The following is a 26,983-nucleotide window of genomic DNA, read 5'->3' as shown; positions in this document are numbered from 1 at the left end:
CTAGATGGCACTGAGTTAACAGCTCTTTTCAGAGCTCTGCAGTAAATATGCTTTTCTGACAGGAAATTCTTATAAAAATATTTTTATTTCTACATTGAATGATCTTTGAACATCACATCTTGCTTATATTCAATTTTAAAATCATTCTTTTAAAAATTTCCTGTCAAATTATATCTGGGAATTAAATACCTCAAATACTTCAACAAGCAAAAATGATCACCTCTAAAAATAGTCAGACTCTTCTCTCTACAAAGAATTACACCAAGTAATGTCAACCTTACAAGATTTCTCAGTTAAAATAGATGGATTTCAAGAGAACCTCCTGGAAGTTAAAAAGAACAGTCAAACAAATATTCTCATGGACTTACATCATCAATTATAGCCTAAAGTTTTATATCTTGAATATGCTCAAACTGACACAGACCACCATCTCAAAGAAAATGATTCCCAGACACAGATTAAAAAAAAAAATACAGTACTTGGCTACTGGATAAAGTCGATGATATGAAAAACTGTGAAAGAAGAAATATAAGAATTTTTGGCTTACAGGAGAAATCGGGAGGGGACATGATTTCCTTTCTAACTACCTGGATACCAACACTTAACCTCCAGGAAAGTTTTCTTTTGGTTTTGAAAGAGCTCAATGATCAACTGGAAAACTAAATTCTTTAGTCTCTACTACTCGTCCCAGATCAATAGTTGTTAATTTTTTTTTCTGCTTAGATAAACAGGTGGTGTTAGAGTCTGCTTGATCAAATGCTCCAATAAAATACAGACAATCTATTATCAGATTTGATAATGACTACTCTTCTAAGACAATGGAATTAAGAAAAAAAAAAAAGTGTGGTCACTAATTAAGTTACTTAAACAAAACAATTTCAAAGCTCAGCTAATTTTTCCAACAAAAATAAAAATACACGTCTTCTGGTACAAGAATTTCAACAACTTATAAGAAGCTTGCTCTTTTATCAAACATAATATCATCATCTTCTTAACTGAAGAGATGGACTGGGTGTCCATCTATCGCTAAGAGATCCTCAGATAAATCAAAGTAGCTACATGTTAAAAGGAAGAAACAGAAAACAGATATATCCACAGACTCAACTGTTAAAAAATATAACTTTCTTATGCTGTCTGAAGAGTATTAACATGATATAAAAGTTATTTTCTTTATGCACACATTCATGAGGTAAAGTTCTTTTTTCTTGTAAGATGTTTACTCATTCACTTTTTTCCTTTCTCACTACAATTATTCTAATATCTCTCTTAACATGCATTAAGTTCTCTGCCATGTAATTGTAGCCTCTTCTACTTTTAATCACTTTTTTCCTTTCTCACTACAATTATTCTAATATCTCTCTTAACATGCATTTTCTCTGCCATGTAATTGTAGCCTCTTCTACTTTTATTGCACTTTCTTATTCTTTATTTATTTGATTTTTCTCCTGTCCTTTTCCTTTCTCCCTTACTCTCCTATATAACTTAGAGAGAGAGAGAGAGAGAGAGAGAGAGAGTAATAGTCAGAACTAAATGTTAAATACAATAAGCCTGCATTCTATTGTTTTGTGAGGGTCTATATTATATCATCGAACGCTTAAAAAAGCGAATGCTGATTGATCGACCTAATTTAAGCGAAAGCTTACAATCTCGAACTGTCAGATCAGCGATTTTTTTCCCAGGGAAAATAAATCGCTGATCCAAAACACATACACACAACACAAGCACACCAAACAAACAGAAATCTACACACATACACCTAAAATCTGATACCTAACCCTACACTAAACTATGCACACCCACTTACCTTAACCCAAACCCTAACCCTAAGGTCCGTCACTATCGCACACTCACCTCACCTGCTCCCTAGCCCTAACTCACTTAAATCCACCCTAACCCTCATGTCCACTCAATCGCACACACACCTAACCCGAGCCCTAACCCTAACTCACCTAAATCACCCTAACACTCACATCCACATAATCGCACACTTACCTGAATCCGACCAGTAACTTTCCACCATAACACTGAAAATACCGAAGCAACAGAAATGGACAACCAAATTCTTTCCCTAGGAAAAAATTTGAGTTTCTGCTGCTTCGATATTTTGCAGTTTCGCGAAAATAAGTTCGATCAATCAACATTCGCTTTTTTAAGCATTCAAGGATATAATATAGACCCATTTTATGACATCTCTATTTCCTTATTTCTTTATACGTGTCACTATGACTTAAAGTTCGCAGTACTGAGACTTGAGAGGGCTCTTTATGCTGTTGTGGAACTATTTGCTTTTGTTTTGTATTTCTATGGGAATTACTGGGTATTTCATTTTGGATTTCTCTTTTGCCTTTTGTAGCTTTCGGTTGGTATGTTGAAACTTTGGTTTTATTCAAATGGAAACTTGTGTGGGGTGGTGTGGATGCATGGGATGGTGTCAGTGTCTAGTGTGTGCTGTGTTGCTTTCTGACTGTGTGGAGTTTAGGATGTCTTTTCTAGGTGGATGACCGGGTATCCGGTGATGTGTAATGTCGGATCTCTGTTTTTTTCTCTTGTGTCTTCCTTGTCTATAGAGCAGTTTTTGCTTTTGGGACGCCTTTGATGTCAAGACTCTTGGACTGCTGGTTGTGACTTTGGTGGCTTTGAGGCTTGGGGATTTTCTTGGATGGGAAGACTTGCAGTTTCACATATCTCTAATGTTTCTTTTTTTCAAAAAGTGAAGCTATGCTCTGCTTTTATGCATTCCTTATGTGTCATAATAAGCTCTTGTATTTGCTGGTTTGCTGTTTGAGATTTCTGTTCTTGCTGGTTGATGTGGACTTTTTTTGCCTTTTGTTTGGGATGTGCTTGCTTAGTGGGTTTGCCAGACTGTGGTCTGCCTCTCTCTTGTGGAGGGATTTGGATATGCTGCTGAGTTGGTGAGATGATGTTCTGGCTCACTTTCAGGGGTTTTATATCTATTCTGATGGAGCTACATTTGTTACACTAACATACGAGTCTATAAACCTTAATAATTATTATATAAAACTTTCATTTTAATAAAAATAAATAGTATGCACCCCACGAGAGGCTCAAATATTCTCGACCTGGTCTTCACCAACATGGGTGACCATTTCACCACCACAAGCACAGGAACCTCACTAATTCATCTGATCACAAATCTGTCATATTTGAAGTAGGTATAACACCTGAACCCCTCAGGTGAAATTAGGCTAAAAAATTCACCAAAGCTAATTATACCCTCCTAAGGGATAGCATAAATAGTTTTGAAGCTCCTGTTCCCACAGATGGCATTGACAACTACACTAAGGTATACACAAACGTATTGACATAGCTGTACCTGATGGAACTGAAACAAGATCCTCAAGAAAAAAACAAGCCTCCCTGATGGACATCTAGCATCAACAAATTATACAAGAAGAGGAAAAAGTTTCTGTCTAAAAATAAAAAAAAGAGAGGTCCCAGCACTGGAAGAGCACCCTCCTCTGCTTGAACATACAAATAAGACAATGTGTAAAATCCTCCAAGGACAACTTCGAAAATTAGCAACAACAGCTAAGGATAACCACAAGGCATTTTTCAGCTACATCTGTAACCTAAAAGGTAGGACCCAGGCGTGTGCCGAACTAGCTGAGGCTGGTATCACACACATTGCTCCTATGAAAATAGCTAAAGTTTCACCCCTGACCCCTCTAATAATTCCACAAAGCATTCTCTTTACATCTCCCCCACCTTGCATCTCCAAAGAGCAAGTCATTTTCTCCCTAAGGCCAAAAACACATCCTCTTTAAATGGTCTAAAACATGAGTTAGCCACTCCATTAGGTACTCTCCAACCACAGCCTGAGTGCTAGTTTTGTCCCTTCTGAACAGAAAACAGCAGCCATCATCCTCCATCATAAAGGAGTACAGCAACAGACATTGGGAAACACAGATCCATAAGCTTAACCAGCCTTATCTGTAAGGTCATGGAGCAAATCATCATGGACTTTATAAATAAGGATACAGGTAATCTCCAAACCCTTGATTTGATGCAGTTTGGTTTTGTCAAAGGCAGGTCATGCCTTTTATAGTTGGTGGACTTCTTTAAAAACATCACCAGAGCCACAGACGAAGGCAAATCTGTGCATACACCCTCCCTTGATTTGGCCAAGGTCATTAACACAATCCCACATTCGGGCGTCATTAATAAACTCTCCCAGTTGAATATCAACCCTTATGTCATCAGGTGGGTTGCTAACTGGCTCATTGACAGATCACACTCAGTCAAAGTTGGGACTTTACCACAGCCATCAGACCTGTCACGAGTGGAGTTCCACAGGGGTCAGTGCTGGGCCCCCTATTGTATGGAATATACTTCTCAGAAGTTCAGGCCAAAACAGAGGTGCTGTGGCTGACTAGGTTTGCTAACGACTGCAAATTAGGTGCAATCATTGAATCCCTAAACAATGTCAATATACTTCAAAAGGGATTATACAAACCAATGATTGGTGCCAAATCCATGGACTCAAACGCGATCTGCTGAAAAATGAATCATCATCATCCCATTCGGTAAAAATGATATCCCTGCAGACTATCATACAAGTAATAATACCCTAAGTAACAACTCAGCAGTGCGATACTTGGGAATGCAACTCGACTGTAGTATATACTTGACCACCATGTGTCTACTGGGGAACCTATCAGTTCCATGAAAGAACACTTACCCGAAGACGAGTTCACCGAGAACACATCGCCGACACAACACATCGCCGACAATGGTAAGTAGTGCCTAAAGGGATGTATTCCTGTTTCTACAATATGGTGCTATCTTGAAGTTGGTATAGTTAAGTAGGGGAGGTGTGGGGGGTGCAGGGGGGATTGCCCCCCTGCTATATACATGTTTCTTGTTTTTTATAATTGCAGAAATGGGAATACATTTCGTTCCGCAGTACTTACCTGTGTTGGTGATGTGTTGTGTCAGCGATGTGGTCTCAGTGAATTTGTCTTCAGGTAAGTGTTCTTTCGTGGATCTGATATGGATCCATATACTGTGGTAAGGAAGGTATTCTACATCACACACCTCATTAGCAAAGGCATTGCCTCTAGAGCGAAAGAGGTCGTTAACACCCTTGTATTCAACCCTCATCAGGCCAATAATTGAGTGTTATGTTTCCTTTAGTATGCACTTTACCAGGCACCTGCAGCAACTTGAGAGACCTAAGAGATATCTAACCAAGAAACTTCAGGGTCTCCAGCACATGTTTACATTGATAAGACCAAAGTCAATGTTACTGTACTCAGCAGTGTACAGACTACTTAGAGGAGACCTGTGCCTGGCATACAGAGCAAGCTTGGATTAAAACCTAAAGGAAAAGCTGCACATCCACAAGTCAAATGGGACAAGGGTCACCCACTCCAGGGACCGTAACCTGGCCTGAAACATAAATAGGACCCACTGGAAAGACAGATATGTCTCTCACAGGTGGCTACTCTTCTGGAATAGGCTACCACTTCACATCAAACAAAGCCCTTCTATGGCCCTGTTTAAGGGTAGCCTGGATGACAGGATGGGAAACTGTAAATTCCTTGTCAGGGATTTCACCTGTGACCCTCCTAGATATAGGTTCATAGATAGATAGAAGGGCAATCATTGCTAAGATCTTAAGTTTAGGCAAGATCTTTTATACTGAGTTTCTCTAGTATTACATATTGGGTACACATAGCTAAGTGTATAATGACCTTTGGGTCAATAGCCCCCTAACCACCTATGAACCAACAAACCTATAAAAATAGCTTTAATTCATATAAATGCCTTACTTCATTAATCTTCCATTTTTTGTAACATTCGTTTTCTTACCCCTGTCATTTCATATGGAAATTTATATATATATATATATATATATATATATATATATATGGGTTCATGTCTATTGATCGACAACTCACTATATCGACATCCACTTCACCGACATCTAAATTAACCGACACCGCAAATCATGGACATTTAACAGGTAAGATATTTAAATTCGCTAATCATGCCTACCATGTTTTAGTAAGTATGGTAGTGTTATGCATGTCTGGTAGGCATGATTAGCTAAATTTAATTCTCTTACCTGTTAAATGTCTGTGATTTGCGGTGTTGGTTATTTTAGATGTCAGTGAAGTGGATGTCGATATAGTGAGTTGTCAATCGATAGACATGAACCCATAGATAGAGATATATATATATATATATATATATATATATATGGATTCCATTCACTTGATTGAAAACTCACTTCACTGAAAATGAAATTACTAGGATCACTTCACTGAAAGTTCACTTCACTGAAAACTCACCTGAAACTCATTTTGTTGAAAGTTATATATGGCCTTTTCCCCACTGTAGTGTGATCCTGGAGTTAGTAAATATAGTAAGGATGGGTGTGCGGGGTGTGGGCATAGCCTCCCACATATATTAAACATTGGACACTATGCAGAGTGATACAAGTCAAATGAACAGTTTCCAAAAGACAATATATAGTTAATATGTGGGGGGCTTTGCCCCCACACCCCCCAATGTTGGGGGGCAGTGCTTTGCGCCCTCCCCCCTACTATATATGCTAACTCCAGGATCGCACTACAGTGGGGAAAAGGCCATATATAACTTTCAAAGAAATGAGTTTCAGTCAAGTGAGTTTTCAGTGAAATGAACTTTCAGAAGTGATCCTAGTAATTTCATGTTCAGTGAAGTGAGTTTTCAATCAAGTGAATGGAATCCATATATATATATATATATATATATATATATATATATATATATGTATATATATATATATATATATATATACACACATATACACACTATTTTATTGTATATTTCTATTTAACAACTTATAAAACTATTTTTCTTTTTTAACTTATAAAGAACTAATTTATTAACTTATAAAGAACTAATTTATTTATCAAACATATGAACATAAAATCATAGTATAAATTTGTGTTGTTTTCATAACAAGATAAAATCTCTTTGGCCTTTAGAACCCAATATGTCTGGTATAATATTAACTATTATATAAATTTTCACGGGAAACAAATGTTTAACTTTAGGACTGCTATTGTCTTTCTCTTTGATTGTAACTGATAGATTACTAATTATGTGAGTACTTGTAAATTAGATGAAAGTCCAAGTCTACATATTCCAATAGCATTTGTATTTAATAAACATCAAAGGCTGCATAATATTTACTATGCAATTATTCTACATGTATACTCCCAAAAATATTAGCGACATGCACAAACTCATTACATTATGGTTTCTAGGTTTATGAATTATACAGGTTAATATGTAGTGTCATTTGTTGTGGGACTCGAGCCCATGTCATTTAATTTGCATTTACTTACAAGTACTCACCTTAAAATATTAAGTTATACTGTATAAATTAACATTGCAAATATATGACTTTACTTCATTTTACTGCTGCTTGGTTTCGGACATTGTTTTATTTATTTATTCTCTCTGTCAACTGTAGCACTTTCTTCAATTTCAGTTCCAGTTTTAAACTTCTGGTCATTTTCACACAATACGTACAATGCATACTCACTTCTTCCTCTCACTACTCTATGTGACAAGTCTGTTTTTTTCCACAAATTTATTGTACTTTTCACTTTTTTATCTAAAAGGAGTTAGACATCTCTGGAAATGTAACAAGACTCTGTTCTAATGTTCAACAGCAGACACTAAACATGAGATTGTAGTCATTACCAGGTGAATTGCTTAAATACTGAGAAAACTTTGAAACTTTTAACATTTCTAAATGATCTGTGGACTAGGCAATAGTTATCATGATTACAAAAGTCATGTTGCTGAAGGCTATATTTAGGGATATATTTATGTTTATACCTATGACTATATATTTAGATAGGAAATATGGTGAATGTTATGGATTTGAGTCAAATTCTTCATTCTAAATGTGTATATTTTTTAGGACTAGTACTGAAATTGTGATTTACTCTGTTTCAACAACATATTTTTGTCAGTTGTAAGAAAATTTTAGAAACTAAAAGTTTTCCTATGGTTTATATTACATAAGCTTTTAGACTAGAAACAAATATTAATTTTAATCTCTAATTATACTAATATCTCTTTATTATTCCCAACTATGCAAAGAATTCCCACATTATATTAACTTACTGAAGAGTTTCTGTATTTGAATGATTCTTCTTTCTTCAATAGGTAGTGAGTGGATCATGAGATATTTTTCTCTCTTATAGACTGGGAATATAGATATTCCATGTTTAGATTTAGTTTTTTGGGTGTATATCACAAAATCGAAAAGCTGACAAGTTTGAAGCTCAAAACTTCGAACTTGCAACCTCGAAAACAGAAAAACATTGAAATGTAAAGCGGCGATCACCACAGAATGCGGGAAGGGAAGATTTCCCTTTACTGTACTGTACTGCGATCTCGGAGTTGGTATATTTAAGTAGCGGGGGTGTGGGGGGTGCAGGGGGGCTTGCCCCCTGCATAGAGCGGCTTTTGTGTTGTTTTGGGTGTTTAATATTTTTTTTTCACGTTCGATTTTTTTCCGTTTTTGAGGTTGCCAGTTCGAACTTTTGAGCATCGATAGTCAGTTTTTTAAATATCAATTTTTCTGTATTTAAGTTTCTTTTTCTCTTACTTGTGATGCTAATTATAAGATTATCACAAGCCTATATTTAATAATTGTATTACTCTCTTTACTATGTCACTACTCTCAAAACTTTTTAAATTTATCTCTAAATTGTAAACTTCTGTAGGTTTAACTTTATCTCAAATGTTAATGGTTTAAATAATGCTAAAAAGAGGACAAATATGCATGTATATCATAACATCAAATGCTAAAACATCGAAATCAAAACGGCGAAAACTGATAACGTCGAGATGTGAAAATATCGAAAACTTTTAATTGGAAAGATCATAGTTGGCCACACTGCAGTTGAATATGTTTTCAAACAGCACACTACACTCATAAATCCAACCTCTTTGTCCTACATTTAAACACATAAGACATGAATTATACCTATGATACATTATAAATGAGAGTATTATTAAGGAATGTTAATCACTTGCATTCATAACGTATATAAAAGTAAATGTCACCTAATATACTCGTACATGTTCGTACGACTGGATAGCAACATGGCCGCAACTGCGTATCCCGATGCTCCGGGCATTATAGGTAGATTATTTACCTGTGTAAATGTCCCAAAAAAGGAATGCCATGCTATTGGTTGATGGCTACTTGTACAATCTAGAGAGAATCTCTAAAAATAGACATTACTGGTGCTGTAAGTTAAAACATGTGAAGAAATGTAGACGTAGAGCCATAACAGAACAGGTAGTGGAAGGCGAGCATTTGCTGAAATCTGTAGGTCATGTACATGACTAGGGTTTTCTTTTAAGGAGTACAGGTATGCAGTCGGCCAACCATTGCTGTTCGGAGTTCCTGTTTTTGATGTTATCAGCTTTCGCTGTTTTGATTTTGATGTTTTAGCATTCGATGTTGTCAACATTCGATACATGCGACAAATTTAGTAAAATACCTAGAATTAAATAACCACTTGTAGTATTTCTTTAAGGAACCTTTATTTCATTTGAAACTGGAAATAATAATTGGAATTCTAATAAATATTTAGTCTTAGCCCAATCTTCTTTCAAATATAAAAGAAGAGGTGTAACCATTCTTTGGAAAAATGAACCTCAGATGCCTCACATTATATATAAATATGAAGAATGGGAAGGTTTATTTACTTTAATCATAATACAATATAGAAATAGAATATGCACTTTTGTCAGCTTATACTGGTTCCCTGGTATGGGTGATAAATTAGCTAAAAACATCTTGATTTCGTAACAAATAATTATAAGCGAAATTATAGAAGAAGATTTTTAATTGTTTATTAGATAACTCAGAATCTAATTCAGGTAAAAAGTTCAAATTACATCATATTGCTAGATCTTGGAAGGCTTGGACTGAATATTTTAATATTGAAGATACATTTACTTTTAAAGATACAGACTCCTTAAAGTTTACTCATTATTCTTTTAATTTTGGAACTCAAAGAGTAGCTGATAAATTATTAATGTTTCAATATATTTTTCTAAAATAAATACTTTTACTATAATACCTTGTCCATTTTCTGATCATAATGCTTTGGTTTTAAGGGTGGAATCAGATTTTAAAAACTTGCCATATATTACAAGACTTCCAGCATATACTACAGGAAATAAAGAACATAAAACCTTGTTACTCAATGAAATAAATAATTTTATAAGCTTTAATAATACTCCAAATTCTAAATCAATTATGGTATGGGATTCTTTTAAAGTTTATATCTATGGTCATTCAATATATTGGTACAAAAGTAACTTGAAAAAACAAATGGAATAAAAATCCTTTGGTTTAGTTTGAATGTCTAATAATAAAAATAGGAAAAAGGGAGAGAAACAACGTGTTTCCAATAAAGAGGAAATAAAAATTTGTCAATGATAAATTTAATGAATTGATATCACACAAAACTGGACTAGCATTAGAAAAATTTAAAACAGCTTCTTACTCAATATCTCCTAAACATCTAAAAATATTACAAAAAGAATAATAATTCAAACTAATAATATTAATGAGATAAAAAATCCAGTAACAAGCAATACATATACAAACATTGGAGACAACTTATTACATATCTATATGTTATAAATAAAGAAACAGATTTAACATTTGTAATAGATCAATCTATCATTAAAACACTTCATCACCAAAAAAAATATACATTTTTCTAAGATGCATAACACTTCAGAAAATAAAACCAAAAATAATAGCAGGTTAGCAGAGTAAGGAAAGCTTGCACGTTCAGTAAGGTTAAAGAACCAATAATATCCTCAGTAGAGTAGACAATCTCTGTGACCTTAGCCATGCCACAATTTGGATGATAGAAGGTACATACGTTAGTAAAGATAAGCAACTCAGGCAGCTGTACAGTATTCATGGACTTGTAAATTATGGAGGATATAAGAAGTCTTTACCATTATTGTTCCGTTTCATGTCCAAGAAATCTCTTAAGTGTTATAATTATAGGTGGAACTGTGTTTTTGAGCTTTTGGGAGGATAAGAAGTTGGAGTGTAATGCACAGTTTATATTATGTGACTTTGAAATCATAGTTATCAAGAGCTCCTCCTAAAGGGTGTTTCTTCCACTTTGCACAAAATTTGTGAAGGAAAGTGCAGAATTTAGGACTCACACATTTGTATAATTGCAATATAACATTCCAAATGTGTGATAAAACAGTTTTGAAAATGTAATTTGGTTTATATGCTTTTCAAAGACTGCAGCTTTTCTTTTGTAATGGATTATGGGATGTTCACTAGCACTACTGTGGCAGTATTGACAATGTAATTTGGTTTATATGCTTTTCAAAGTGTGTAGCTTTTATTTCCTAACCTATTATGGGATGTTCCGGTATACTCTGATTATGGTGTGTTCTCAGGATGAATTAAGATTCTGTTTTCTTTTTCACACAGGGGAGTGATTTTATTTACTTGCAATTTATTGATTAGTGGTGGATGTATCATGCCGGAGAAGTATGTTGATGAAATGGGAGTCGATGATCTCGTATTTCGATTATTAGTGGTTTAGTTTCTTATGGTCTCAATGAAATAAAATTCAATTTAATGGGGTTTCGATATTTAAGGTAGACCCATACACACACACATACACACACATATATGTTTGTGTGTGTGTGTGTGTGTATATATACAAACATGCTCTAAGCATGTACACACATTCAAATACATAACCACACTTGCACAGAAATCTGCAACAGTTTTCCAGTGTCTTAATAGCATCCAGAGCCATCCAAGCTAAGTTAAGAATATTTTCCTGATTAACTGCACTTGTACTTGTTTATGTAGTGCCAACTACTACTGTTTTGAGCAGCACTTATTTAATTTTGTGGCAAAAATAGTAATTTCTTTGTTTGGTGTTTTTTGCAGGCTATGTGCCTCCAAATCTCTTTACAGAAGGATGAATTAGTCAGGGACCTAGTTATTTCGTAGTTGCTTGTTTAATCTAAACTTGATCTGCTTTTGCTGTGCATTTACGTTAAGAAATTCCAGGATTACACATCTTGTAGCAGAAGATGTTTACCAGGTCTCTATTATTTGGGGAACACTGCAGGAAGCTCAAAGTATGTTATATATTGGCCAGAGGTCATAAGAGTCAGTTTTCTTTCTTAGAGTGAAGCTAACCACCAGGCCGGGGCAGGTAGCAGTGCCTTGTACAGTTGCAAATGTCTAGACAGTAAAATTTATCTATAAAGTCAGGATCAGATTTGAAACCTGTTAAACAGTATGGCATTGTGCTGAAATAAGCTTAAAGCAGCTAACTTGTGCATTGAATAGCACTACCACATCCTAGCATTATATAACATCCTGCCTGTAACCCCAGAAACTACCTTAGGACAACTACTGTTAAACCCAATCCTTAATCCTAAGCAGTATATATATATATATATATATATATATATATATATATATATATGTGTGTGTGTGTGTGTGTGTATCTGTCACCAGCTTAGTTGGGCATCCTAAGGCATCTTATGCTCTCAGACAACCACTTAATCATTAAAGAAAATAACATGGTATGTGAGAGACGTAAATAAACAACTTCCTTGGAGGCAAGAATGTCGCATACAAATGAGGTAGTCAGCAGTACCCACACTGTATCCCTCACACATACCATTCAACAAATACAGAGATTATTTTATGCTGAAGAGCTTAAAAGAAACCTTCCCAAATCTCAAAGACCTCCAAAGCTATCTAATGGCAACACTGCTCCACAGCAATCAAAGCACACACCAAAAGCAACATCAAACATCTCATATAAACCTATACCTACTGGTTCCCCAAGTGCAAAACCCATAAGGCAAGCACTTTAGCTAATACTCTCAGCACTGAGGGCTCCATGGGGTGACACACAAATGCCCCATTCACTAGGTGAGACAAGGAGAAAATAATGGTTTATTGTCTATATGGAGTCAGGATTTTCAGTATTATGCATGCACTCAGGTTATTGCACTCCAGGTAATAACATGACTCTATCATATTCCATGTGGATTTAAATGACCTGAGACCTCCTTCACTGGACTATATGAAAACAGATGTAATGGATATTTCAAAATATGTGTCACAGATATCTATAAGCCTTGCAATAAGCAGCATTCTACATTCACCTAGGATGATGCCACAGTAAAAACAAACAGGCATTTGATTTTAATAACTGGCTTAGTTTCTGGTGTTGTTCCAGGGGAATCCAATGTAGCATGGTCAAAAGACCATGTTGCTTTGTCAAGGATGTATTGTACCTGTCCCCCATAGGCTTTCAGATATTGGATAAAACTTAATCTAACCCCTTAGAGCCTTTTTTTAAGCAATGCCAAAAAGACAATACCAACATAGTGAGAAACTCTACAAGCAACTTTAAGATGTTACTGCTCACTGCACAGAACCTAATCAAAAAACTCCATACCCTTCAAGCCTTCCTCACTCTAGGGAACGTAGACATCTGTGCTGATCCCAAAAGTTGGTTTAAAGCCATAGTAAGTACTCCAGATGTTCAAAACTACAGTGACTTCCACACATCTAGGCCAACAGCAGACACTGGGGCCAAAGCTGGAGATGTTTTGATCTATACTAGCAAACGCATACCTCCAGGTTGGTTAAACAGGATGTTACCATGGAGCTCATCCATGTGCAAGTCACTATTGCGGAGGTTCCTCGACATATTAAAGCAAACTACAGGTCACCATCTGTGCCCGTTGAGTCTCATGACTAACTAAACCTACTAGTGGTGTTCACCATCCATCCAAACACCCTATTCATGGTGACTTTAACTATTCCTGTATTGACTGGAAAATGCACACTGTTTCAAAGTCACAGGCACAATGTGTCTTGGACTTCATTAACACAAAAACCCTTTGAACAGATAGTGCATACTCTACCGAGACGATCAAACATACTGACTCTAGTGACCTGATACTCAACAACATGGAACAGTGTTGCACTTCCCTTTGTCATGTCCTCACTAGTGAGGACAGATCACAAAGCTGACTCATTTGAAGTAAAAAAATCAACCCAGAAAATCCAGCCAAACCAGCAAGAATTAGGAACTATTCAAAGGCAATCTACATTCTATTAAGTGACAATTTGTCAAAATTCACACACAACAGTGTGCTGAACTGGTGATGAATGGTACCACTTGTACTGACTTGAAAACATCAGCTCAAACTACACCCCGCATTCTCCTCCAGCCCCACCCAGTGAAATCCCCTCAAGCATACTTCTCCCAGCTATCAGCAAGGACCAGGTGCTGGCAGCACTTGCTAAAGTCAAGAATACCACCTCCACTGTCCAAGGCCAAGAATACAGCTTCCATGGGACCCAACAATATCCCTGGATATGTTCTACATGAACTACAAAGTGAACTGGCACCACATCTGTGTGCCCTGTTCAATTACAGTCTCACCTCAGGCTTTGTCCCTATTGAATGGCACACTGCTACAGTCATCCCTCTCCATAAAGGGGCAGCGACTACAGACCCTGGGAATTACCGCCCCATTAGCCTGATGAGTCTGATATGTAAGGCTATGGAGCGCATCATCATGGTCCCAATTAGCAAGGATATAGGGAATCTCCAAACTCTAGATCCCACTCAATTTGGTTTTCTGAAAGGTAGATCATGCCTACTCAACCTGGTTGACTTTTTTGAGTCAGTCACCTGAGCTGTGGAAGAGGGCAAGGCAATTCATACAGCCTACCTCGATCTGGCCAAGGCCTTTGATACCATTCCCCACTCAGGAATTATTGATAAACTCACCAAACTAGGCATCAACCCCTATATCACTAAGTGGGTTGCAAATTGGCTCACAGACAGAACCCACAGTGTGAAAGTAGCGGACTCCAAGTCAGACTGCCGACCAGTTATGAGTGGAGTCCCACAGGGATCGGTCCTGGGCCCTCTCCTGTTTGACATCTACTTCTCAGAAGTCCAGGCCAACACGGAGGGACTCTGGCTGACCAGGTTCACAGACGACTGCAAGATGGGAACCATTATTAACTCCCCAAGTGATGTAGACATCCTACAGAAAGGCCTCACTGAGACCAATGATTGGTGTTGAAACCATGGCCTTAAGCTTAATGCCAAAAAATGCTTCGTCATCCCCTTTGGGAAAAACTCAGTTCCACTAATTACCACATCGATGGGAGCCCACTGAACACTGAAGATGTTATAAGAGATCTGGGGACACAGGTTGACAGCAACCTCTCCTTCGACCACCACATTGCCAGTGTGGTCAGAAAGTCCTTCTATGTGGCACATCTCATTACCAAGGGTTTTGCATCCAGGAAGAAAGAAGTCATCATCATCTCTCTCTCTCTCTACTCTTCCCTCATTAGGCCACTCATCGAGTATAATGCCCCATTTGGCATGTACCTCACTAGACACACGGAACAGCTGGAAAGGCCACAAAAGTACCTCATAAAGAGGATCCTGGGCCTTAAAGACATGTCCTACACACAGGCAGACTCAAATAACTCCAGCTATTCTCGGTCTCATATCGTCTACTAAGAGGCGATCTCTGCTTGACTTACAAAGTCACGTCTGACCCAGCTCTGTTAGAAACGCTGTTGTTGTTGTGTCTTTCGGCTTATGCCGGTTAGAGGTCGGCACAGTGGAACTCCGGTCCGCTAATGTTTGGTAGTGGATTTTTACGTGCTGAGTTACCAGCCCTGCTGCACAGCCTTCGCTACATCTAAAGAAATCCCAAACCCTCTGCACCACACGTTCCACAGACCTCAACCTCATTACCGCAATCAACAGAACATGCTGGAGGGACAGGTTCATAACCCAGAGACTGCCCATGCTCTGGAATCAACTTCCCATACATATTAAGCAGAGCACCTCACTGGCCCTCTTCAAGAGAAATCTTGATGAGTGGATGGGAAATAGAAAGTGCACCCTGGGGGATCACTCCAGTGGCTCTACGTGATAGAGGCACTGGGAACTAACGGGTTGCATGACGCTAGGGCACTTCTATGGGCTAGGCTTGTAAAGGCTCCAGGGCCATTAGCCTAGTACACACCTATGAACCTATGATTCTGCTTTGGGGGAGTGTAACACTGTAATGTAGACTGCCCTTTTACTGCAATTGTGCAATTGTTAAGTTAGTATATAAAAGTAATAGGGTATGTGGGTGAAGCCCCCTGTAAACAGTTTTTGTATATTTTACCAGAGCATTGTGTGTGTGTAGCAGCAGCCTTATTTTCCCTGGTTTACTAAACTACCAGTTCAGTGTTGTACATTATGGGGGGGGGGGTCACATAGAGTATGGTGCGTTTGACAGTATAATGAACAGCTACAGCAGAGAAAGGTACTGGGATAACTGTATAAATTATATCTTTTGTGGATGCAGGGGTTTAATGTGTTGCAGTAATCATGAAACTATAACCCAGACTTATTTTTGTGATGTACTTTCCTTAAATGGCAGTATAGTTAATTGTATGTAATAAACTATTTACATGTCGACTACTGTTTATTTTGAGGTTGTGTGTATATATGTTTATTCTTTGTTGACCAGGTTAGTTCCTCTAGGCTAATGTCCTCTTTTTAGGGAAGACACATGGTGGTATTCAAAATCACTAGGGGAAATTTGGCTAGGGCACCAGGGGACTGCTCTTCTTTCCGCCATGTGTTATGCATGGAATCTTTGCAGATGAGACCTCAATTTAATGCCTCATCTGAAAGATGGCACACAAGTGCATCACCAACATTACACTGTATCAAGTACCTACTGTGGATTAGAACCCATAGCCTTCTTGTTTATATTTATATACACATTTCTATATTTGGACGGTGCAGTGGTGCAACGGTAGCATTGTCACCTCACAGCAAGAGGTTCTCCGGTTCAATTCTCGACTGGAGTGCCTTCTCTGCGGAGTCTGCATGTCCTCCCTGTGTTCATGTGGGTTTCCTCTGGGTGCTCCGGTTTCCTCCCACGTTTCAAAGACATGCGTCTGGAGTGTTTCTCCCTGGGACTCCACTGAAAATTGGCTTTGTTCCAAGTCAGACTTTTCCGGTAAACAAATATTAAATAAAATATATATATATATATATATATATATATATATATATATATATATGTATATATATACACACACATATACATATATAAATAAACGCATTTATATGCATCATAAAAGTGTCCTCAGAGGGATATTATTTTCTGGGCTCTGGATTAGGGTTACAGTAAGGACTGGCTAAGGGGATATAAGTAATAATATGCATGTGTGTGCTGTGTCTGCATATAGAAATTTTTTTTTTTTTTTAAATATGGGTGCAATTTGTTTAGAAAAACTTACCACCAACCTGCACCACCTTACTCATATTTGCTAACCCTATGCGAACATCATGGTATTAAACAACCTTTCATTAAACAAGACAAACACACACACACACACACACATCTGGCAATGTTTTGCATTTGTTTTATATCTATTTCTCTCGTTCACTCTCTAGGAGTGTTCTTACAATTGCCAAAACACCCACATTGCTCTATGATATAACCATGGAACATGGAGCAGAAACATTTTTTGCAATGGAGCAAGCCACCCTGCACTCATTACACCCCCAGTAATTTATATATTCTAATTCTTTAATTGTACAACACAGGGGAAAGTACACATTCCCCCCACTGGTAATTTTAGTGCATGATCAACAAATAATTAACTAATAAATACATGAATAAATAAAACACATCCCTGCAAATTATATACATAAACTTTGAGATTACAACACAGTGAAGAAAGGTCAAACTTCCCTAACACCATTGTACCACAATCTTGCCTAGAAAATATATATCAAGTTCAATCAGCTCATTTTTGATCAGCTGTGCCAGGTTATTTTCAATTTGACAGCTTGAACTGCTGATAAATTGTATGCATACCATATTTATTTAAATGTATTCAAATACACACACGTATAATTAATTACATATATATATATATATATATATATATATATATATATATATATACACACACACACACACACACACACACATACATACATACATACATACACACCACACACACACAAATTTTGTCACCGTTTGGAAATATTATACCTGTATAACCTACAGCAATAAAAGGCATGTAGTCTAGCTCCCAGGTATGTAGTTTGTACTAATGTATATGTGTATTTTCATGTTCACTACCCATTAACAAAAAATAAGCCAAAGAATTTTACTTTCAAAGCTGAAAATTCAGCACGTCATTGAGGAAGGCTGTGTTGTTTAACGTGAGTTATCAGACAGCATCCCTTACCTTAAATACACAGGCTGCCTCATGCAGAAACACAATATGGTGGTTAGAATGTCTGGGAACACACAGAAAACAGATAAAGCGCTCATCCTCGTGGCAGAACAACTCCAGTCTTTGTCTGTGCTCCTCACAACACTGCTCTGTTCTCCCTTTTGTAGCAAACAATGTCTGTGTCTCTAATTTTTCTCTGCAGTCTGTTTCCTGCTTTGTTTCTCTGACTTTCAGTCTTTGGGATCTTCGAACCATATTGGCCAGCAGTCACTTCGTGTAACTCTTCGTAGGAAGTTCCTGTCTACATTCAGGAGGGTTTTATCACATTCTGTTATCACAGTGCCTGCAGAACTGATGCCCATAATCCAGAATAACTACATTTTCAAGCAAAACAAAGAAATAATCCACTATGCATATAAATAATTGCTAACCTCTATGGCTCCGGACTGCAGCAATGCATGGCACTTTAATTTGCTTCTTCACAGTACTGGAAGTAGAATGTGTGGAGAAGGACCGCCTCCATTTAAAGTGGCAACATTTTCAGCTCTAACAAATGATCCCATATGTAACAGCTGGCCAGCAGCGTAACTCAAATACTTAATTCAGAAATTTCCATCAAATTTTCAATCAAAAATATAGACAGAATTGAACAATATGAAAAGAGATAAACTCTAGTGTAGCTTTATGTCAAACTTTTTGTCATAACCATCTCTACTCTCCTACCATGTATTTCTCCTGTGTGTTAGTGATAACTAAATGTTTCTGGTTATAAAACATTCAGTCTGCATGTTATATTTTCACAGGACAGGATTACACAGTAAGATGCCACTTTTGTGTATTTTAAACAGAAGGTAATGTCTGACAATGCATAATGTGTTTTCATAGTCAGTGAGTGCAAGGGGCATACCTTTCAAATGTCCTAATTTTCACAGCATGTTGAGATTTTTACCTCATATTTTTTATCTTTTCCTCATAAAATGTGTGATTTTTCTGGCTAATCACCAAGGGTTGAAGTCACTAAATAATGATATTCACTTGCATTTCGGACTTCATACCCTTCAGAAAATGCATGTTAACACAAATCCTGTCAGTCTAGCAACTTTCTGAGTTTATAAGAGCAATATTTAAAATGTGTCTCTATTTTTGGCCTTTGTATCCCCATTACTTTAAGCTTGTCCAGATTTCTGGGGCTAAGGGGATGAGAGGTATGGCTAGGAGTCCTGTTAGAAAACATAACATGAAACTTTGTTAAGTAGAATAAAAGGCCGAGTTAGATAGGATAGTATAAATCTAATTAATGACTGCTATTATTTAATATCTCGCATTGTACCTGCACGAAAGGAGTATTCAGCATAAAAATATGCTTGTTATTAAATTACTGCATATGCTATTGGTGTACATATAAATAGTGAGTATGCAGTTCTATTGCAGTTTACTTTTACAGAGTCATAGCTCATATTTTGCTGTGTATGCATCCATTTTGAGAATGTTAACCTACTACACTTTTGGTTAAAGATTAATTTTATAGCACTACAGTTTATTTCCCCAATAAATGATGCCCCCTCCCCCAGTCTGGCACCAAAATTCTAGCAAGCTAATAACACATCAGTAATGTACAACACAGAAGTATGCTGAGGTCACAGCAGCAACCATCATTTGATATGGAAAGCCATAAGATCTACAGACCAGTGGATTGCTTGCTTCCTAACTTGTAATGTTGAATGCTCTGTACAGTTTTCATAGTTATTACACTTAAATACAGTGGGTATGCCTGCTGGTCACATACAAGTGCAAACATGGCAAAAGTTAGACACATAAACTGCAGCGTAAGTGAAACAGTTTGAAACCGATTTTGAAAGTTTTACATAAATGAAGAATTAAGAAATGCAAATGACCAATGTGTTAAAATGCAACTTACTTATTTATGGAAATGCTCTCTTCCAATGTTTTGCAATTCATTGTTGTAGTTTTAAACACCTTTGTTGAATTGCCACTTGTGACATAGGCAAATGTACATTTATACAAAAGTAATCAAACTGTACTAACAAATTAACGTTAACAAGCATTATTTTTCACATATATTGTTATATATCATATAACCTAAGCAACATTACATAAATGATTCAATACCTGCCCTTTTTTTTTATCTTAAACAAGAAACATCTTTATTACGCCATCACTTACAACATAACCAATCATGCATTTGTATGAATGAAAACCAAACCACACCGACACAATCCTAGTTGCAAGCATTCTACATCACAAACCATACTGACACACTCCCAGTTGCAAACATTACACATCACTTATAATCTACCCAATCATTTTCAGTCAAACATTACATAGATTATTTAAGTCCTGCGTTGTTTTAAACCTCATTCCTCTCCTGTATGTATTGTTCCCACAATTCCCATGTTTTCCTATGTAGTTTGCTCCTACCCTTTTATAAAGATCTCAGTTCCAGTTGTTTTATCTATGTTACTATATTCACTGCTTCTCATATAGTTGGTTTAGATTTTGATTTCCATTTTCTAGTAATTGCTTTTTTTTTGGCAGTCACCATAATTAGACACAGCAAGACCTTACTATGTCTAGGCAATTCCAATTCTGTATCACAGCTCAGGAAAACCATCTTCCTCATCATACTAATCTGCCCACTCAACATCTCCAACAGTGCATCCTGCAGGGACTCCTTAATGTCCGCCAAGACACTCCATTCCCAGAAAATATTTTCCCACGTACCTCTTTCTTCCCCATCACACTTCCAACATTTGCTCTCTACCTGAGGAAAAATTCCCTGGAGTCTACTTAGGGTATAAAAATATCTGTGTAAACATTTCCAAGCAAAAATCCTAAATCTTCTAGATTTTGTTGCATATTTGGGGGACATACATATATCCTCCCATTGTTTCTTTGTGAATTGCTTATCCAATCTCTCCTCCCAATCCTTTCTAACCTCCTGTGACGATTCTTAAAGTTATCATGCAATATTTTATATGCTCTACTAATTATTCCCTTTTTAGTTTATTTTGATATGCATCTGCACATGGGTTATGCAAAGCAGTTTGGCCACATTTCCAGTCATGTTGCAATTGGTGAAGATGCTCAGTTTTGCAGAAAGCCTTACAGTTTTGAGTTTTGAGCTGATTATCTCGCACATACCAACACCTGGTGTACCCAGGAAACAGAGGTATACAAACAGACTATAATAACAGCTTTCTTAAGCTTGAATGAGCCACAAATGGGAACTTGGGGAATGCATGGACTTCCTGTTCATGTGGATATTAAATTATATATAGTTCTCACTATACCTGCCATGGGGACGTTCCAGAGACAGACTAGATTCACAATGAACATCTCAGAGGCTTCTATCTCAAGGACACTGCAGTAGTTAAAAAAACAACAAATAAAGCACTAATAACATAAGAAACAAATGGCCACAGCTCCAAAGGCAAACCAAAAATGTAATAGGTGAGCGCTTTCCTTCACTCAAATCAAATGAAATTCTTCAGACAAATACAAACAGTAAAACCCCTCCTTATATAACCATGAAATCACATGACCAATAAAATGCATTGCATCACAATCTTAAAATTGGTTGTTAAAAGGCATATATATATATTTATAAAGATATTTACATATACTTTAAAAGAATTTTTAACACAACGTGGAGCATTATTAATATATAAAAACAATCAAAAAGGTGCATCCATGCAAACCTATAAGTATATAAAATATTGTCTTATAAGAACATTCTGTACTGAATTTCATAAATTCATTCAGCGTAATAAAATTTTAAGCTTGAGTAAACACATAACAGAACACTGCTCATTAAGGCCTGGATAACTATGCGCATTTAAAATAAGTTGCCACCATAACTCTTGTCTTTTGAGTAAAAGGGATGTATGCCCACCTCTAGGGCTCTCCATCACCTGGTCGAGCACCTTAAATTTAAGTGGTGTCCAGGGTTGTCCCTAATGTGGTTGGCCAAAGCATTATTTTCTCTGTTTCTATTTATACTATAAATGTGTTCACAAATCTTTTCTTTGAACCTACAATCAGTTTTGCCAATATAAAACACCAGACAGACTTGGCATCTTGCCAAATATACCACACTTTTAGAGTTACAGTCATATCTAGCAATGAGCAAAAAATGCCTATTAGCAATTGTATATTCCCTACCTATATCTATGTACCTACAATAGGCACATGCTTCACATTTAACCATTCCTGGGTTCCTGTTGTACAATTTATGCTCTTTCTCCAATATTTTTTTTAAGTTAGCTCCTTTTCTATACACAATTCTTGGTAGGGCACCCAGTTTAGATCTAAGGTCTGTGTCTTCGTAAGGAAACACCAGTTTTTAACAGGGTGCCCCTATAAGGTGTACATGTAGTAATTAAGCTGACAATATATTTATTCTTATTCCTATTGTTATTACTGTGCATTGGCATATTTATGTCAGCACTCTTACCCTTTGAGGTGGCTGGGCTAAGAGTATGAGCTAATACGGCTGATGGTCTCAGAATGGGTGAGAAGTGCCCCTCCCTTCTTTTTATTTGGACCTCTTTTATGAGTCCCTGCGGTAACACTTCTGGATAGCCCTTTCTTTCAAACATTTGTTTTAAATTATTGCATTCCTGCATGAATTCTATATTCAAGATGATCATCTGTGCTGCCCTAACCAGCTGACCTTTGACTGTAGATTGACATTTATACCAACACAGAAGGCAAATATAGGCACTGTATTGATGGGCTGCCATAAGTATGCCAATACACAGTAATAACAACAGGAATAAGAATAAATATATTGTCAGCTTAATTACTACATATACACCTTATGGTGAGTCCATAAGGGCACCCTGTTAATAAACTGGAGTATCCTTATGGAATAGATAGATCTTAGATCTAAATTGGGTGCCCTACCAACAGTTGTGTATAGAAAAGGAGGAAACTTTTCAAAATATATTGGAGAAAGAGCATACATTGTACAACAGGAACCCATGAATGGTTAAATGTGAAGCATGTGCCTATTGTAGGTACATAGATATAGGTAGGGACTATACAATTGTTAATAGGCATTTTTTGCTCACTGCTAGATATGACTGTAACTCTAAAAGGTGGTATATTTGGCAAGATGTCAACTATGTCTGGCGTTTTATATCGGCAAAACCAATCGTAGGTTCAAAGAAAGGATCTATGAACACATTTATAGTATAAATAGAAACAGAGAAAATAATGCTTTGGCCAACCACATTAGGGACAACCCTAGACACCACTTAAATTTAAGTTGATCGACCAGGTGATGGAGAGCCCTAGAGGTGGGCATACATCCCTTTTACTTGAAAGACAAGAGTTATGGTGGCAACTTACTTTAAATGTACAGAGTTATTCAGGCCTTAATGAGCAGTGTTCTGTTACGTGTTTACTCAAGCTTAAAAGTTTATTACGCTGAATGAATTTATGAAATTCAGTATAGAATGTTCTTATAAGACAATATTTTATGTACTTACAGGTTTGTATGGATACACCTTTTTGATTGTTTTTATAAATTAATAATGCTCCACTTTGTGTTATAAATTATTTTAAAGTATATGTAAACATCTTTATAAATATGTATATGCCTTTTAACAACCAGTTTTAAAATTGTGATGCAATGCATTTTATTGGTCATGTGATTTCATGGTTATATAAAGAGGAGTTTTACTGTTTGAATTTGTCTGAAGAAGTTCATTTGATTTGAGTGAATGAAAGCGCTCACATATTAAAGTTTTGGTTTGCCTTTGGAGCTGTGGCCATTTGTTTCTTATTTTATTACTGCAGTAGTTCCTTGACATAGTCTTAGCACAGACAGATGAGCATATCTATTTCCCACTAGCACCACAGAACAGAACCGATAGCATACACGCTTTGTATGAAGTAACATGCTTTCCTGAGGTACTTCATGTGATAGACTGAACCCATGTTGCTGTAAGGACACCATATGCACCATGGGGAAGAGATACTGCAATGCCTTCAGCATGTGATGCATGGGAGTGTGTGTTACAAATGTATTGGCTCAGCATCCTGGTAGTGCCCATGATTCACACATTTGGCCCAGAATTTCATTATAATGCCACATCCTGCATGGTAGGACTCTTCATGCTCACCTAGCTGGTAAGTACAGAGTATTATAATGTTATTAAAAAAGGTATTTCTTAAGCTATCTATATAGTGTCATAGGTGGTACTGACTAACCCCCCCCCCTTTTTTATGTGCCCCCCCCCCCCCCCCATTTTGTTTTCCATGAGATGCAGGCAACTCTCTCAAACCTTGCCTAATGACAATAGTCTGTAACCCACAAGGAACTGCTGATGAGTGCTTTAACACCACCCTGTCTCAGAAATGGACAGTTACTTAGCAAAGGTTTGCCTGCTCAAAGCCTGTTTCTGGTACCTAGATGGGTATGGGCCCTTCAATATGAGCCTGGTACTGTATGCACAACCTTTACAGCCTACTGCATTCTGATAAAATGATCATGCATCACTCTGGTGTACAACTGCCATGGCTAGTAACCAAAAGTGGCTGTGCAGGTCTCTCTACTGTTTGTCCCACTAGTGATGATAGCTTTAGTTTCAGCTGACAGTGACAGTCCAGCAACCCCTCCACTAGGCTTGTACACAGTACACAGCTGTGCAGGCAAAGTGGCAGCATCAAGTCCACAACCATGGGCCATGACATTCACAATGTGGTGGTTTAAAGTTACAAAGATGATAACTGATGCAAGCAGTGCTAGTTATGGGTAGTGCTAAGTGGTACACTGTCATATTGAATTGTGCATCAGGCATTTCTCCTCATATCATACACAAATTATGTGCTCAGATGGTAATATCTATCATCATTTGCATGGTGTTTACTGGTCAGTGGCACAAGTGTTACTTATACTGGCAGAGGTTTTAGGAACTGTAAAGTAGCAGCTGTTATGAAAAAACTGCAGGGCTATAGTCTGAGTAATTAAGTGATGTGCTACTGAAGCTGCATTTACTTAGTAAATGTTTTCCATCATGAAGTGTGTCAATCCTGCAACTGTTCTCCTTTTTTGTATATTTTTCTCTTTCATCTTTCAGGAGCAAGAAATACATGCAGCATTTCATATTTGGAGCAAGCGTAATGTGATGGAATTTATACCACTTTTTCAAATTGCTTTCATAGTGAATAACTTCTGTGTTACTGCAGTTCAAAACTTGAGGTACATTTGGAAGGTGTCATACACAATGTCCCACAAATACAATGTTGGTCATGGTCCCAGACATCATGAACAAGTGCAAGCATATCAGCTTAATGATAACTTATTCTGATGATGGAATCTACTGGATGCAAGAGAACCTCTTGATATTGACCTATCAGTGCTGAAGGACCTAGACCTTGTCTGAGAGGACCAGACCTAAGTGCCTTTTTCTTGGGGGAATCCAGATGCATACCTGCAGCACTTTGCTTTGACATATCTAGTGCCTGACCTATTTATCCACCATGTATGTTGAAACTACCTCATCTACATGTGGTACTGAAACTACCTTATCCAAATGTGGTACTGAAACTACCTAATTCACATGTGGTACTGAAACTACCTCATCCACATGTGGTACTGAAACTACCTCATCCACACGTGGTACTGAAACTACCTCATCCACATGTGGTACTGAAACTACTTCATCCACATGTGGTACTGAAATTACTTCATCCACACGTGGTACTGAAACTTCCTCATCCATGTGCGGCACTGGAAATACCTCATCAATATGTGGTCCATGTGTGCTACTGTCCCTAAAGCATTTCCTGTAAGTCCTTACTAGTGTACAGATACAGGATGACATAGATGCCATGTGTGCAACCATTCTGCAAATGAGGAACATCAAGGCATTGACTCTGGCCTCCACCATTCCCACGTGCTGGTGAATTTCATCAAGCATGCCCAGTAGCACTACACCCACCTCTACCCGACTCTCAGTGTCAGTAGCCTGGACCTGATCTGTGTCACAGTACATCTACTGCTGGGCAGATAAGAGCTTGCATGTCTCTGGTGCAAACTGTGTGAGATATTTTACACCTGGCATGCTTGCTTACAGGCATGTCATGGGATAAAGGTACCTTAGGCAAGGTTATTTCTTCCTTTAGGGGTTTACCTTGTACATAGGAAAAAGATGTTAAGTTATTTGGTGTTCCCCCTTTGTAATATTATTGCCTCATTATGCTGAGAGTGTTAGCCTGTGTTAGTGACTACCTTCTGCTGTGACATAAAGGGCTCTGCCAGTACAAGTTGTGACTGTATGACACTGTCCAGAGGCTCTGACATCTGTATGAGAGTAATGACATCATCAGTAACAGACATTTTTTATCAGTTTCAGCCTACTATGATGTAGCACAGCATACAATTGTTTCTCATGGTGACCTTATTAAAAAATACGTAATGGCGTGGTTAGTGTGAATTGTAATGTGTATATAACTTTGTACTATGGTTAGGATGACCAGACTTACCATGTGCTGTCTGCAGAGTTGGTGTTACAGCTGATGGGGTAGCTGATGAAGATGCATTTAACAGTTATATGTACACAATCACCATAACATGCACACATGGCCAGGAACTAC

General features: G+C 37.3%; 1 protein-coding gene across 1 annotated transcript in view; it reads right to left on the bottom strand.

Annotated features, from left to right (window-relative positions):
- The window catches only part of LOC122814365 (zinc finger protein 729-like), a 448,289-nt gene extending 429,545 nt beyond the window's left edge, over nt 1-18,744 (bottom strand). The window contains 1 exon segment of the mRNA XM_044086949.1: nt 18,371-18,744. Within this exon segment, the coding sequence (XP_043942884.1) occupies nt 18,371-18,613 (243 nt within the window). The 5' untranslated portion in view covers nt 18,614-18,744.
- Nucleotides 18,745-26,983: the final 8,239 nt, after the last annotated feature.

The sequence above is a fragment of the Protopterus annectens genome, chromosome 10.part0, assembly GCF_019279795.1.
Source record: "Protopterus annectens isolate FY-2018-M chromosome 10.part0, PAN1.0, whole genome shotgun sequence".
Lineage (NCBI taxonomy): Eukaryota > Metazoa > Chordata > Ceratodontiformes > Protopteridae > Protopterus > Protopterus annectens.
The sequence above is the reverse complement of the archived record's forward strand: the minus strand, read 5'-3'. Positions and strand labels throughout refer to the sequence as shown.